This window comes from Mauremys mutica, chromosome 7 (assembly GCF_020497125.1).
Source record: "Mauremys mutica isolate MM-2020 ecotype Southern chromosome 7, ASM2049712v1, whole genome shotgun sequence".
Taxonomy (NCBI): domain Eukaryota; kingdom Metazoa; phylum Chordata; order Testudines; family Geoemydidae; genus Mauremys; species Mauremys mutica.
The window spans coordinates 21,686,916-21,703,633 of NC_059078.1; the positions used below are offsets into that span (position 1 = coordinate 21,686,916).

The 16,718-nt window shown below is 50.2% G+C and overlaps 1 protein-coding gene across 4 annotated transcripts in view; it reads right to left on the reverse strand.

Annotated features, from left to right (window-relative positions):
* Positions 1-8,114: 8,114 nt before the first annotated feature.
* The window catches only part of PLXNA1 (plexin A1), a 290,782-nt gene continuing 282,178 nt past the window's right edge, over positions 8,115-16,718 (reverse strand). For all 4 annotated transcript variants that reach the window (XM_045025437.1, XM_045025436.1, XM_045025438.1 and 1 more), the window contains one exon: positions 8,115-14,127. In XM_045025437.1, the coding sequence (XP_044881372.1) occupies positions 14,032-14,127 (96 nt within the window). In that variant the 3' untranslated portion in view covers positions 8,115-14,031. The remainder of the gene's footprint in view (positions 14,128-16,718) is intronic.

The window sequence follows — 16,718 nt, forward strand, 5'->3', positions numbered from 1 at the left end:
ATAGAAACATAGAAATGTAGGACTGGAAGGGACCTCGAGAAGTCACCAAGTCCAGCCCCTTGCATTGAGGCAGAATGAAGTAACCTAGATCATCCCTGACTAGTGTTTGGACAACCTGTTCTTAAAACGGTCAATGACAGGGATTCCACAACCTCCCTTGGAAGCCTGTTCCAGAGCTTAACCACCCGTAGAGTTAGAAAGTTTTTCCTAATATCTAACCTAAATCTCCCTTGCTGCAGATTAAGCCCTTTACTTCTTGTCCTGCTTTCCACAGACCTGGAGAACAGTTTATCACCATTCTCACCATAACAGCCCTTAACATATGTGAAGCTGTTATCAGGTCACTACTTCAGTCTTCTTTTCTCAAGACTAAACATGCCCAGTTTTTTTAATCTTGCCTCATAGGTCAGTTTTCTAAAGCTTTGATCATTTTTGTTGCTTTTCTCTGGACTCTCTCCAATTCCTGCATATCTTTCCCAAAGTGTGGAGCCCAGAATGGGACACAGGACTCCAGCTGGGGCCTTGTCGGCGCTGAGTAAAGCAGGACAATCAGCTCCTGTGTCTTACATACAACACTCCAGCTAATACACCCCAGAATGAGATTCGCCTTTTTTGCACAGTTCATTCATGCTCAATTTGTGATCCACTCTCACCCCCAGATCCTTTTCAGCAGTACTGCCACCTAGCCAACTATTCTCCCTTTTGTGGCTGTGCATTTGATTTTGCCTTCCTAAGTGCAGTACTTTGCACTTTTCTTTACTGAATTACATCTTGTTGATTTCAGACCAATTCTCCAATTTACCATGGTCATTTTGAATTCCAATCCTGCGCTCCAAAGTACTTGGCAACCCCCCTCCCTGCTTGTCGTTGTCAATACATTTTATAAGCATACTCTCCACTCCCTTATCCATGTTATTAAGGAAAATATTAAATAGTACTGGACCCAGGACTGACCCACCCAGATACCCCCTCCCAGTCTGACACTGAACCGTTGATAACTGTACACACAGCATACTGTCCATCTTGTTAATGTCCTGATTGCAGCTGGCCCTGAGTGTGCCGGTAGTTACACTGGTAGAACACAGTGCCCATTCTCACATCTGCCCAGCCGCCAGCCCAACAATTCCTTGTACACCCCCCACCCCACATCTGCCCAGCTGCCAGCCCAACAATTCCTTATACACCTCACATCTGCCCACTTCACAGCACAGCAATTCATTATACACGCCCCACCTCACATCTGCTCAGCTCCCGCCCAGCAATTATGCACCCCATATCAACTTAACCAAGGGGCATGGTGGATTCTCCAGTGCTGGCCAATTTTAAATCAAGACTGGATGTTTCTCTAACAGATCTGCTCTGGGCATTATTTTGGAGACCTTCTATGGCCTAGGTTACACTGGAGGTCAGACCAGATGATCACAGTGGTCCCTTCTGGCATTGGAATCTATGAACCTGTAAAACTTTACCTTTCTTCTGCCCTGCCAGGTTTCACTCCTCCCTCCCCACAGCTCCACACCTGTACTGTGCCTCTCAGTGTACCTCTGCTCCACAGGGTTCTTCACCCCCTCTCCAAGGCTTGCAGCTGCAGCAAGGCCCTCTCCTCCTCAGGCCTGGGGGTGGGGTGGGAGGCAGCTCCATGGGTTCTTTAGTCCCGCCCCACACCCACTGCTGCAGGAATGGAGAGGAGCACACCCATTTTTCACCAAAGCTCCCCTGAGCTTCTAGGCTTTTTCTGCTCCCCCACTTCTCTTCTCCAGGGGGCGCTGCAGTGAGGAGGGCAGCCAATCCGAGGTGGCTTTCCCCTAGGCTGAAAATCCCACAAAGGCTGAAGTTTCTCCCCTTATTGGATGACTGGCTCCAGCAGGGGCTAAATTAGCCTGACTCTGCGAGTAACAGGGGGCAACAAAGATGACACCACAACACACATTGTTCCTGGGAATGGGTGAGTGCTGCTATGGGATAATTATGATGAGAAAGGTTGTAAGTGACTCTGTGGAAACCCACCGACTACGGCAATGTAAACAATCAAATACAAACATCTGAACAGCCGTCCCCGTCCCACCGCTCCACTTAACGTAAAGGGGCAGGAGAAAAACCACTCACCCAAACTAAATCATTGGGGGTCCTAAGGAAACGGCAATGTTCACAGCTTCCTACAACAGTCTGACCGGGTCTCAGCTGTTCTTATTAGCCAGCAGCTCAGTTAGCTTTGCCATTGCAACGACGCAGCCGACACAAATGTGAAACTCCTGCCTCGCAGAAAGCAGAGATGGAAACTCACCCCAGCCATCCGGTTGAGGTGAGGATTTCAAAACTAAATCGAGACCATGTAAATTCTAACATTAACAAGGACAAGCAATCCTTCCTACACCCCGCCCTGCCTTTCCCCACTTTCTTTACAAAGCCAAGGGAAATTAAGTGCACAAAGCTACGCTCATGCAGCATGAAGCTTCCCCAATCACAAACAGTCTGGTAGTACTAAAGTTCTGGTTGCAATAGCAACATTAGCTCCTCCATGTTAGAAATATGTAGCAGTTTATACTCCTATTTTTTGGCTGAAGTGCGTAGATTAGCATATTGCTGTTTAGGTTCAATGTAAACGGTATACCATAAAATGTAGGCGAGCAAAACGCATACTATAAAATATACAGGATATGTGTAACACGGATAGTTTAACATTCCCTCCAAGTACCTTAATTTACGCATGTCTTGTTTTTTGCTGTTGATTTTTAACTATGCAACTTTGAAGGAACAGCATCGCCTTAAAAAAATCATACCTGAGAGGTTTAGGTTGCTGTTTTAACCTGTTGCGTTCCCAAGTAATGCTTAAAATTCCTAGAACAAAGTGATTAGAGAAGAAAACATTGTTCTGTGTTTTTTCAGGTTATTTACCTCATGTACTGGACAGACCTGTCCATAGAGTCAGTTTCATCATTTCCCCTGGAGTGTTATTACACCCTGATCCTGCAGTGAGCTCTGCATGAGTGCAGGGATTCAACTCCGGAGAATAATTTGCTGGATCCAGTGTCCCCTAAATGGGAAAGGCCCCAGATAGCCTATTTCTTGATCTGGAACTGGATCCAGGTTGCCACTCCCGAGAGGGGAAAGGCCCTGTATACCATTCCCTGCCCCCCAAGCCAGCCAGTCCCCCAGTGTGGGAGCAGATTGGAGTTGGATCAGAGTTGGCAGGATCGGGAAACGTGTTGATTCATTTCCCCTGGTTGTGTGGGTATTTCATACATCAGAAGGGAAGGGCAAATGAAGAAGTTGGTCGCCCTTGCTCAGAAGGCGGGCTGCTGGGTGTTGGGCTAGATGGAGTTTACCTGTGCAGTTATACCAGATACTTGTGACACACCCTGGTTTAGTGAGTGCGATCATGTATGTCTCCACTAGCAGCTAGCCCTAGCCAGGATAAGCACCTAGTATGTATAGCTAGCGGATGGAGTTACTCCTTTACTCATGTGGTAGAGACCTGTGCCTGTGACGCTAAAGACCTGAGGTTCAGTCCTCACCGAGACCATAGTGTGTATGCACAGGTGGCCTGTAAGTTTCCTGCTTATTGGTCAGTCAGGTTTCTCGTCTCCTTTAGCCTCTTTCAGGGAGCAAGCGTGCCATGGCGTATGGCACTGAGCACGTTCATGCTCCACGTAGCCATCTTTAAATGCCTTTTTGCAGTGTATCCGGCCTGCCAGAGATGATAGATTTTGACTAGTTTGTCACATTGATCTAGATCCCCTTCTGGTGGCTGTGGGATTTTTTTTTTAAAATGACTCCTTGAAAACAATGCATTTGAAATGTAATCAATATCTGTTACTAGTGGCGGAGGACAACACCAGGGAAAGCAGTTTAAATCCCTCATTATGTTCTTAGGAATTGAAAGCAGGTGCAAGGAAGCTGCCCTTGTGATGCGAGCCAGGTCAGCTGATAACTGAACAAGAAAATGAAATAGGCAGCAGTTAGCCAACACTGTGGCACAGAGGGAGGGGAGCGGGAACAGCCTAAGCCTTTGGCCAACACCTGGTAGAGTTGGAAGGGAGATGGATCAGCCTTGGTGAAAGCCAGGAGCAGCAGTCAGAGGGAAGAGGGAACAACCTTGGCCGAGACCCACAGTAGCAGTCCAAAGGAGGGGTTGGACCCTTGGCCAAAGGCAGGTAGAGCAGGGGAAAGGAGGGTGGACTAGGTCAGTCATGGGCAGGATGCACAGAGGTTAGCGTTAGCCTTGTTTGAGGCTGGCAAAACAAAGGAGAAAGACGGAACAGCCTTGGTGGCTCAGATCAGAGACTAAGGCTGCGTCTACACTAGCACTTTTGTCAGTCAGGGGGTGTGAAAAAATACACCCTTGACCAACATAAGTTTTACCGGCAAAAACTCCAGTGTGGACAGCTCTGTGTCAGGGGGAGAGCGTCTCCTGCCAACATAGCCACCGCTGCTCGTTGGGGATGGTTTAATTATGCCATCAGGAAAGGTCTCCCCCACTGGCATAGAGCGGCTACACAGTGTACACATAGACTAAAACAACACACACCAAAAGTCAACAGCTGAAAAAAGAAGCTGGCAGGAGCGAGAGAAGCATTAAAATACCTTGGTGCGCCCACCCCGCCACACACTTCAAAGGGCCTTGACTGGCTTCTTTTGAGCCCAGCTGGTGTTAACTAGATGCTGAACTTTGCCAGTGGTTTACCTCTTTTTTTTTTTTTTTTTGGCTGTCTTGATGAAATTGATTGTTTCCTTTGCATCTGATCACAAGGCCCGGGAGCTTTGAAATCTAGGGAGTGAAACCGAACAGTTTAAATAAACCACCTCCAGAAAATCAGCCATGTAAGAGATGGGAAAGACTCATCTAGGCCCCTCCTCCTTCCCCCGGCCAGTGCCTCACCTTAGGTTCTCCAGGGGATCGAACAGGAGCAGTTTGGTTGGTGAGCAGGATCCAGAGGTTCCATTTGGAATGAACCGAGCTGGCCGGAGCTGGGCCCAGCTGCTGGGGTGCATTTAGACTGGCCACTTTTAAATGGCCGGGGTGGGCTAGTGACCATCTAGGTTTTCTTTGGGATGGCTGTAGGGAAATGGGTTCTCTCTCAGTCTGTGGTGGGGAGAGAGACCCTCAGCTGGACTCTATCCAGTACGGCCATCCCCCCCTTCCATTGCTTGAGTGTCGAGCTGGCTCATGGACCCTCAGGAAAGGCTCCAGACCACTGGGGAACCACACGCTCTGTTTGAGCCCCAGCTGCAATAGGGAAATGTTGCCTCATCCCATCTGCACAGCACATGGCTGGAGGCCCATCACATCTAGTAACCTGCCACCTCTAGGCTCAGAGCAGGGCTGCGTTTCAGAGCTCCCAGTGATCGCACAGCGCTGGGGTTAGCTCAGGGGCCACCTCCCCAGCTGTCTTCTTCTCCCAGGACCCATCTCGCCTGCATTCCACCCTGGAGATGGCAGAGGGGGGTGTGTGTGTGTGTGTGTGTGCGTGCGTGCGCGCACTTTGCCTAGGTTAGCCACTCAGTTTGTCAGCTCCTCAGTCCCAGGGCCTTGTCTGAGGTGCCACACATGGCCAGGCCACTGCAGAATGGACAGAGAGGTGCCTCACGTTGACGCAGTGTGTGCTGGGACTTGGAACTATCACGCTGTGGGGCAGACACACGCAGGCCTCTCTGCTCTTTGTTCCTGCCTGCCCCCAACACTGCTGAACCCCGCCACCTGCAAGAGGGTGAAAGGGAGAGAGAGTAAGACGGACTCCTGGGTAATAATGGGCTGGAGCTGAGCTCTATACTCCCCTGAGGAGAAAGCTGCGGAACTACACCTCAGTTTCCCCATCTGTAAAAGGGGGTGCATGCTACTGACCTCCTATGTACAGCACTTTTGAGATCGCTAGGTGAAAGGCGCCGGATGAGAGCTCAGTTTTATCAGTGAGTGGCACCAGGGAGGGGCAGAGCTGGTGGAAACCAAAAGGAAAAGGGCAATCCTCACAGGAGCCGGAAGAGCAACGCGAGCAGCCTTAAAGGGCCCGCTACGGAAAGTCACAGCAATGGAAGTGTTGCTAAAGGAGGAGGAGTGATTGCTGAAGGGACAAGGGGCCACCATTCCCTGTAGGCCTCGCAGCGCTTTGCTTTGACACTGCTCATCGCCCAGCAGGCTCAGAACGGTCGCTCCGCTGCCCCGCCCCCCCCCCCCCCCGTTAGCCCTTGTTGGGCTGTCGCAGCTACCAAGGGGGCTTGAAGCACCGCTGTCGATGCTCACCCCTTACCCCCCGTCTCACAGCATGGGGCGCTCCAGGAATCCTGTGATGAGGGGAGATGCTCGGCTTTTTAAGGAAGTGTCTAGCCCTGATGGCTGCAGAGAAAAGCTTGAGCAGGTGACCCGAGGGGCAGAAAGCAGGTACAAAGAAGTATCCTATGATTTTAAAGCCGGTTTTAGGATTTCAGGTTGTGAAAGCTGCGGGTAGGCAGTCCTGGTGAAGGTGAGAGGGGCAACGAACGAGCTGCAAGGCAGTGCAAGAGTTAACAGAGGGTCTCCTCAGTCCCTAGAAGTGGAGCTGACTCTGTCACTTCCAGGTTAGCAGTAGAAAAGAACCCACCTCTGCGGGCACCACACGTGTGCCTCCACGCCTGCCCGCAGCGCAAGGCAAAGGGATATGGCTCCGCTAACAGGGAGCGGTGGGAGTGGGCTGCAGGGTGGGTCCGGGCAGTTGTTCTGGGAATGACACTGAGCCAACATGGCCCAGCAATGATTGGGGGCTGGGAGGTCAGGAAAACAAAATCCCTGGCTTCAGCTGCCTCCTGACCTCTGCCAGGTTCTCAGGTACCCCACGCTCAGCACAGCAGTTCAGTGCCTCAGATGTTCCCAGGAAGATGCAGCACCGGCTATCTCCAGGAGCAGCTGCCTTGGCCCCTCACTTCCCTGGAGCACCTCCAAAGTGGATGTGCTGTCTTGGACGAGGTGACTAGTGAGCAGGGTGGAAGCCCTCTGAGAGGTACACACGGGAATCAGACAGCCCACAGAGAGCAGATACCTGCCAACGGAGGGAGCCAGTGAGCAGCTTCCAGTACTTCTAGGAGGCCGTGCTCTTCAGGAAAGGGACGGAAGGCATCTCGACTTGTGTTGCCTGGACAGGCGGAGTAGTGAGACGTACAGCAAGGATAAGGGTGTTGTGGAGGGTGTGGATGGGGGCCCAGGACTGCTTTGCGGTGCAGCGGCACAGCTGGGTGGCTACCTCCAGGACTGGAATAGCTGGGAGTGCTGCAAGTCCAGAGTGAGGGGCACGGCCCAGCCCCTTGTCTGCACAATGCACTGCATGAGTCACTGCTATCAGCCCCCTCACTTCTCCGGCACAGAAATTCACCCCAATCAGTGCAACAACCACCAGTCCCCCCTTTGTCTCAACCCGTTTCCTTTGGACTCCCCCTGCTGCCGCGTGGCGGGCTGTGAAGGAGGGACAGCCCTGCTCTGCCATTCATCCTCGAATCAGAGCCATTCCCCTGGTGAAGAGGAGCAGGAGCCTTTATCTCTGCCAGGACCTGTGTTCATTTTTTTAAGGGATTAACCTTGGTTTGGTCCCAGGACATTCAAGAGACTATTCCCTCCAGCTCCATGGCTCTTAGCTTTGGGATTCAGGGAGACCCTCTTTTCTCCAGGAACTTGCATTACTGAAGATCAGGGCTTCAGGGCTAGGGTGGGTGCAGAATAACCCTTTCTTGGCACTGACTTAAGACACCAAAGTGATAGGTGTGTTATAAATGTCTAGAGACAAGAGACAGAGGCAATTCCCCCCTCCTTTTAATCACTTTCCTGCAAGAGCCCCATGGATGGGGCCCACTTCTCTCCCTCCAGGCCCCAAGCTCAGGGAGCGCTGGGTCAGGTACAGATCCTCACGTGTGCCCCAGTCAATCAGTCGGTGGGGAAGGCAATGGGGTATGGTGGTTAGTGGGGGAGGAAGGACGTGTCATTGTTAGAGCAGAGGACCAGGAGCCAGATTTCCTGGCTTCCATGCTCAGCTGATCACTGTCATGAGACGGAAGGCGTGCTAAGGAACACAAGGTATTGCCGGGCCTGGATCCCTCCCTTCCCCTCTCCCCGCCATGTAAAAACCCAGGCAAGTCACGTTATTTAGCAAAAATGTTTAATCTCTCCTTGATGCGCGTGTTTATTTACAAGTACTAAATCTGAAGAACATTAAAATAGGAAATAGCAGGATATTTACACGGTCGAAGGGTGTCGACCAGCCACACTGGCACAGTTGCTTCAAGTTTGAAACAATCACAAAGTTTTCAGGACTCTGTATGTTACTATTAAAGTTCTCGGCCTTTTGCTGTTGGTTTCCCCCTGACTTTCTTAAAGGACAGCTAATGGTGCACTGTGGTTCCTTCAGAGAGCCAGGCCACTCAGCTCCCATGAGCTGGCCAGCTGCTGAGCAGGCAGTGGACTCGTTCTCGATAGAAGGGTAGAGAGGAGCACTTCCATGGCTTGGCTGCATTTCAAATCTAAAACTGAACCGAAAGGAAGTGTGTGAATATTGTCTCAAATCAGAAGATAACTCAGATGGCAACAGTCACATGGTCATTTCCACCCTGGGCCAATGCAGCATTGAGCCCTGTGGTCTATTCTCTGACACCAGCATCGGGCAAAGCAGGACCCACCCAAAGTCCAAGGGCTCAGGTTTCAGCACTGAGAGCAGATGAGGAGGCCTGGGCTCTGGCAAGCCCTTCCCTCCCTGTTTTCATTCCCAGCAGGATGTTTTGGAAGAATCTGCACAGCCAAAGCCTGCAGGTCTCCACTTTGCTGCCCCCATCCCATTCCCCTGGTTCCTGTTTGAACAGCACGGTAAAGATCCCAGTTCTGGGGGCAAGAGTGGAGCTCTGAGGCATCAGGCAGAAGTCTGAGCATGATCAAACACCCTGGGTGTTAGACGTGAAAGGCTAAAAGTACCACCTGACAACTTAGCAAAAGTGGAGAGTATTAAAAAAAAAAGGTCCCTTTCTTAAGGATCTCTCAAGTCATGGAGCCGCTGTCTGACCTCACCGACAGCTGGGCCTGGCAGCGATGGGACCACTGTCTCCAAGGTGGGAATGTGCTGGTCTTTGGTGGAAGAAACTGATCAACTTCCAAAGCACCTGCCAGAAATGCCACGCCAAGATGAGTGGGGGAAAGGGGACGAGAAGGCGGCTGCCCTGCCCTGGGAGCTGTGCCTATTCCCAGGACCAGAGTTAACGCCCTACAGGGAATCCTGGGCTCCATTATCACCATCAGAGGGGCTCATGCCAGCTCAGGCAGATGTGCTGCTCATGTCAGTCAAGCTATAAAAATACCAATATCCTGTTACACACCAGCGTGGACTTGCACTCACTTCTTTCCTGCTATTTAAAACACCCCCAGTCTCCCTTCCTTCTCAGCTGGCTCCTCCTGCCTGATTCACTGAGGCTACTGATTAGGGCTGGTGACCTCACAATTTGTCAGCACAAGAGCGGGAGGATGATGAATGACTCAGGCAGACTGACTGGGAAGGAGAAATGCAGGTAGGAGGGAGGAGGTCACAGGGGAGCTCGCTCCCAATGGCTGGAAGGTCAGGTAGAAGTGCAGGCAGGCTGAACTACACTCTCCTGCCCACCTGATCTGAACTGAGTCCCTCTCCAGCCGACATAGACCTGCAGCTCAACTTTGCGTCCAGATCTGAATCGAGATTTCACTGTTCCCCTCAGCCTCCTCTCTAGCGTAGCTAAACCAAAACCCATGTCCAGAATGCCTTTGGGCACACACCCATACATACCTTCTACCTCATTAAAAACCACGTGCGGTGTAATTACAGCCTAGAAATTGTCTGTGTTAAAATCGTCTCTTATTTGATGTAGCTGGAGGATTTAAAAAACAACTGGTTCCTGCTTCAAGTCATTCTTGGGGTAAAGATAATAAAGCAGCCTCACCACAGAAATGCCCTTCCCACTAACGTGGATTATTACGGCCAAGATACCACGGTGAGGTGTGTAAATTCCTAGCCAGGTTGGTGGCACTGGCCTTGAACATGTTTCAACCAGTGCTACACAGCAAAAAGGAGAAACGGGAAAAACTTTAGATCAACGTGGCCTCGTCTCTCTTTAAAAAACACTGATTTCAATGAAGCTCTGCACATTCACACCAGCTGAGGATCTGGCCTTCATTTTCTAAAGTATCCACAAAGCCGTGTTTCATGGCCCACAGCCCAGTTTCACTTGAGGATTCCTTCCCTCTCGCCACTGCTGAAGGAGACCCCAAGAGAGCAAGTGAAACAGATGTTGCCTCTTTCGGGAGCCCGCTAGCACACAGCTGTCCTTTAAGGGTCTTTGAGGACCATTTTGAGAAGTAAACCGTTGAAGTCAAATTAATTTTTGTCTTTGATGAGAAAGTGACAAATTAATTCCAAAATGTAAAAGAAAAGGTCTAAACGAACCTCTAGTATTCAACACTTGCAGTTTTCTGTTTTTGTTCCTTAAAAAGTTCAACTCAGACTAAAATCTAGCACAGTCATGCAACAGCCCACAGGTCCCACAACTCCGGAGATGGCTCAGGTTGGGTTGGGTATTTGTTTTATCTTTTTTATTTTTTATTTTTGTTTTGTTTGGTTTGGTTTTGTTGTTTTATTTTTTAAAATCATCTTCTCCTTCTCCTCTTCTTTAATTCAAAAAACAAAATTACAACGTAATTAGAGATGTGCAGGCTCAAAAGATTGTTCTGCTTGGTGAGAAATGCTTGGAAATTTCTTCCAGATCATTTGGTATTTTCCACTGGCTGTGTAAATCCATTTAATATTTAATATCGGTTTGTTTCTCCTTCAGTTAACTATACAGCACCCCACTGGGGCACAAGAATTAGATTGTAACCACATATATATATATATATATACACACACTATTTTTTTTAATTAAAAACTTCATTATTTTTCCCCCTCCGCCCCTTACTTGCAATCTAAGGGAATGGATAGAAACCGAGCCGGTATTTTTAAATTTTCAGTAGCCCACCTCTGGCATGGTGTGGGCCCCTCCTCGGCCCACGCAGCAATGTAGATTCGCAGTTCTGTATGCAAAAGAAAACTAAGTTTATAGAAGGTTTTGGTCACCTGCTCTGAGTCTGGGCAGCGGCTCGGCACCTTTGTTTCTTTAAATAATAAAGCCATGAAGATCTGACATGTCAAGCAGAGGCTTCCAAAGGAGATGGATCCCTGGATTTCCAGTGAAATGAGAGAATGCAACAATCACCCAAAAAGACAGAGCGGGGGAGAGCGAGAGGGGAAGAACGAGTACGGAGAGGGGAAAGAGAGGTACATTCCGGGCAGAAGCCCAGTGAGATCCTAGCCTGGGTTTGGTTTCCTGGGGTGTGGAATGCTTTGGCTCCTCACCTAGCTCTCAGCGGGCTAATGAAGGCTAAAAGGAGAATTCTCAGGTGCTTTGTAAGACACTCGTTCCCCAGGGAGGGGGGCTGGAAATCGGCCCTATGGAATTCCAGGGCCCTTTCCAACCATGACTGAGTGATGCCATGTGAGGGCTCTGGTGGGACATACAGGCGCTGGGTGGTCGTATGTGTACATACACAGCGGAGGTATGAGCTATGTGTAGCACCACCAAAATACAGCGCAACATGGCAGCCACAGCAGAAACCCCCCAGTCCCTCCTACCTTCCCTTTCGCACAGTCTCCTGATGATCTATCAGAGGGTTTTCTATTGCGCCCTTCACCCTGGTACCTGAGCACATAACTATCTGGATAACTAGCATCACCACTGTGTGAGCTGTGCACAGACACGCCATGCACACACAACAGCTCCTGGGGCTTGGGGACAGCAGGGTGAGTGGTGCCTGCCCCCTGTTTTGTTAAACCAGCGCATGGCAAGCTCATTGAACAGCTTAGTTTACAGAACCCTCTCCAACCTTTTGTGCCAACAGCTCCTGACCGCGTACACAGTAGCAGCAGGGATCTGAGACAGCCGAGTATGCGGGAAATTCAGATCTGGAGAGCTACAGCAATCACCACTTGGGGTTTGCCCTCTTAGCCTGTAACCGACCACACACAACCTTCCATTCAAGGTTACGGCCCATACATCCCTCCGGAACCAGTGCAGCTACAGAGAAAAGCCTTATATGGCATCACTGGTCTGTGACAGATTTCTGCAGAGAAATAAGGACCTAAACCATTTCCCTGGGTGACTCGGGCCCTTCCCTTACATCAGCACAAAAAGAGGACCAAGAAAAATGGTTTTACCATGCAGTCAAAATTCCAGGGCCGCCCTCATGCCCCCCCACCCTCTTCCCATTTCCTGGGATCGGTTAGGCCTAACCTGAAACAAATGCACTGATGTAGCTCCAGCCAAAAATGCTTGTAATTGGACTGCTAGGCTGCAGCGGGTTAAGGCTTAGTTACAGCAGAGTGGCAGGCTGGCAGCTCCCCGCACCTCACACCTAGCTCCTTGCTAAAGAAAAGGGTATGTTGGACTACTGTCTCCAACGGCTTTCAATGCAGGAGCCTGCCTGGTAGTGCTGGGAGAACCCTGGGATTGTAGAGATTCCGGAGCCCGGCTGGAGCATGAGCCAGCTGCCATCAGTGGCTTCATTAAGGCTGCTTTAAAGGACACCAAGAGCTGCAAACGTGCTGAGATGCTCAGCACCTCAGGCTGTTAGGGGGCGTCAGAAGGAAACTCTCTCAAAGGAGGCAAAGACAGGATGTGAAAGCCCCATGCTGACACTGCCTTCCCGCTCCCCCTGTTTGGGTCGGAAAGCCCTTTGCTCCTAATCCACTTGGATGTAGCGCAAGCTCAAGCTCCCAGAACATCAACCTCCCCACTACAGTCATCTACCTGCACTTGGAGTCATGGAGATGCCCATTTGAAAGGTCTGTTTTCAACGGCTTCCCAGCTTGAAAGGTCCCTGAGGGCTTCTCCATGGCCCAGACACCGCTCACAGCACCGACCGCCACCAGGGAATGCTGCCGGGAAACTCCCCTTCACAAGAGAGGATGGAGCACAAGCTCTGGCTATGAAGAGCTTTGTCCTGCCCCACGCAGAAACAGCAACATGCAAATAAAAACAAGGATGAAGTCGAGACCACGCCACGCCCCCGCCACGATTCACAGCACTGGCCGATCCCTGGGAAAAGGCCTCGAAGATCGTCACCCCTCTCTCTGTTCTTCCTCTTCTTGGATTGTGACCTTCGGACACCACTTAAGCAGCATGTAAATTAGAGCTGATTCAGCTAACAAAAGATCCTGTTTTGCTTTCTGCACTAAACAACATTCAAATCAAACATGGCCCAGGACAAATTTTATGGACTACCCCAAGGTTCTGGGACTGGTCTCCCACTCCCTGCCCACCCTCACCCTTCTCCTCCCAGAATCTGTCCTTTGAGTGATTCTTTTAAACCCTCCTTTTTTTTTGTTAGTTTGTTGCAAAATTTAGAACCTCCCTTCCCCTCCCCCTTTGTGTTATACTTTGTTTTAATTAAATTTTTTTGTTTCTCTCTTGTAAATTGTGCAAATATAGCAGTTAACACTAATGGCAGAAGGGCAGAGAGCCGGGGTGGGGAGGGGAGAGAGAGAGAGAAGGGGGAAGGGATATGGGCGGAGAGCTGGGAGGCCGGTGGGGAGGAAGGGGGAGCGAGTCAAGTAGAGAAAAAACGAAAGCCCCGCCCACCCTCCCTGCGCTAAAAACAACAACATCAGACATGTTGCCCTAGAAGTTAGTGCAGTCCCCGACCCTCCAGCCTCCATCGCCAGATCGGGGACATGTCCCCAGGCGGAGCAGCTGTGCTGGGTGTGCTGCAAGCTCCCTGCAGTTCTTCTCGGCTCCTTTGCACTCCTGCCCACACCGTCCCTTTTGCAAGGTCTCTGGATAGGTCTGATTGGATTGGGTGTGATACAGTGGTAGGTTTTCTTGTTCGTTTGTGTTAAGAGTTTCGGGACGCGGTGGGCTCCGCGTGTCCATTTGGCTCTGGACCCAAAGTACTCTGCTGCTGCCGCTTGCTGGCCTCTCTCTTGTAGTATCCACTGCTGGAAAGCTGTCAGGGCTGCCTCGGCCTTTTCAGCTGCTTAGGGCCATTGTGTCAATTGCCTGCTCCAGCTTACTCCTCAGCCGTTGCCTCCGGGCCTGTTCATCCTTCTCTAAAGCAGCTAAAATCTGGCAGGGGAGAAAAGAGAGGGGAAAGGATGAGTGAGGAAGGATGAGAAAAGGTGGTACTGTTACCTGCAACCTAGAAAGAGAAGATGGGAAAGGAATGCAGGTCCACCAATGCCACCCCGGCTTCCAGGAGGGAGTTGTCAGCCCTCACTAACAGACAAGGTAAATCACACTGCTGCATTCATTCCCGAGCACTGCCTCACCAGGAAGATGGGGCCAATGATGGGAATTCAGAGAAAAGCAACAAAATCTGATCAGAGGTGGGAGAGACTGACCTAGGGGGAGTTATTAAAATAGCTAAACATGGGCTAAATCAAGACTGAATTTTCCTTTTCTTCAACCTCAGGAAGAACTTCTGGAGAGTAAGATCCATCCCCCTGTGAAATAGCCTTCTAAGGGATGTGCTGGAAGCCCAGTCCAAGGGGACATGTCAAACTAGACTACACAAAGCACTAAAAAATGTCAGTAGGAACCAATTCCAGCTTTCATCACATACCAAGGGCTGTCAGGTGGTAACAACTCTGACCAAGATTTTCAAAAGTAACTAGCTATTGTGGGTGCCTTAATTTGGGGATGCCCAGTTTAGGGCACCTTAGAAAGGCCCGATTTTCAGAGGGCAGATGCATAGCGCATTTTGAAAATCAGGTCCCTTTAAGGTGTCTCAACCAGACATCTACAATCACTAGTCATGTCTGAAAATCTTGCCTTCTCCATGTGTCTATTTAAATCGCTGGGTTTTGGCTGATGTATTTGATTTTATTAATAAGGAGCTAGGGATAACATTGTTGAGCTGGTGGTTGATTAGAAGACACGCTAGCCAACACAGACATCACTGATCTGTCTGTCTAGGGGATTGTTTTATTTAACTTCCCAATTTGATCAAATGAATAGAGCGTCTGTCTGTATGCAGCTGCCACAGAACAGAATTCCCAGCTATGCAATGAGGGGCCCCAAAAGGCTCGGGGCCAGCTTCAGTGACGCCATGTGAACCCAGAGCAACTCAGCCGAAGACATGGAGTAGCTCTGGATGTTCAGTGGTGTAGCTGAGATCAGAATCTGGCCTTAGGGTACATCTACACCGCAGACACTATACTGGCCTAGCAATGCCGGCATAGCCCCACAGTACTGACAGGAGGAGTTTTGCTGTCACCGTAGGAACACCTCCCCAATGAAGTTAGCTATGTTGATGGAAGCCCTCTTCCATTGACATGGCAGTGTCTACTCTGTGGTTTTTGTTGGTATAGATGCATTGGTCGGGGGTGTGGTTTATGCCAATGTAACTTTTCAGTTACATTGGAGCTCAGGTTCCAATATGTCTGTTAGTCTATAAGGTGCCACAGGACTCTCTGTAACTTTTCAGTGTAGACCAAGCCATCGAGTGCTCGTCTTAGTGTGAGACTGGTCAGGATTGACGCAGGCTGGCTCAGCCAGTGGGTCAGCTGAACCAGTCTGACTGAGAACTAGCTCAGACAGGGACCCAAATCTCAAAGAGAACCAGTACCAACCCTTGTATTGGTATTATTTGTGCTGCAGTTGCAGCTGGATGCCACAGTCAGGATCAGGGCCCTGTTGTGCTGCACGCAGTACAAACATGTGGGAAGACACAGGGCCCAGCCCTGAAGAGCTTACAGTCTAACCTGGGAGCAAAAGTGACGGCTGGCAGCATAGGCAGTGCCTCATCTGTTTCCCCAGTGTTCTGCACAGGCCTCAGGTAAGGTGCAAAGAAAAGTTACAGGAGACAGCCCCGAGGAAACAGTACCACTGGGTGGGGTTTGCCCCACCACCTTCAGCTTCAATAACCTTCAGGTAACATTTCACCTGCCTTTATTTTTCAGGGCATAGCTGCCTCTGCATGTGCAGGACCCAGCCAGGACAGGACCCAGGACTATCCTAGCAAGGGCTATTGTTCTGCTGGTATTTCCAGGCTGAAGAAACACTGGAAACCTTTCAAAAGAGCCTGCTCTCCAAATGCTGACCCAGCAGCTTCTGAGGGTGCAAGGAGCAGCCACACAGCTGGGTGCTTCTCCAAACTCACAGGCCTTTCATGGCTTCTCCGCTGCAAGACCCCTGGCTAGAGAGAGTTTGTCTAACTGCGTTTCCACCAATGACAACTCTTCTGAGGAGTGGAGACGTGGCTCTTGGCACTGTGGGAGCGACGCAGGCAGACATTTGGGCATGTGGCCTCAGCAAAGTCTGCCTCAGTCAATGGGTGGCCGCACTGCTATCCAGGAGAAGTACTCGCAACATTGCAAACATCAGACAACAGGATTTCTCCATTGGAATCTCATTTCTCTAAACAAGCTTGTCTTTTGGTGACAGATCAGAGGATGGGAGGGGCACATTTCTCTGGTATTTACATGAACTGGGACATTACTAAAGGCACAGGGAGAGGCTGGGTGCTGAAGGCAAGAGTCAGCATGGTGAGGGAGGGGTAATGGATGCATAAAAGCGGGGTAATTGCTCGTCTACCCATCACCCAGAAGTCTGAAGCACTGAGTCCAGCTAGCTAACATTGTGCCACCAGACACAGAACAGCTGATTTAAAAACAATCTGACAGAAATCCTGTCTCCCCAGGTAAGTTTGTCAGGAG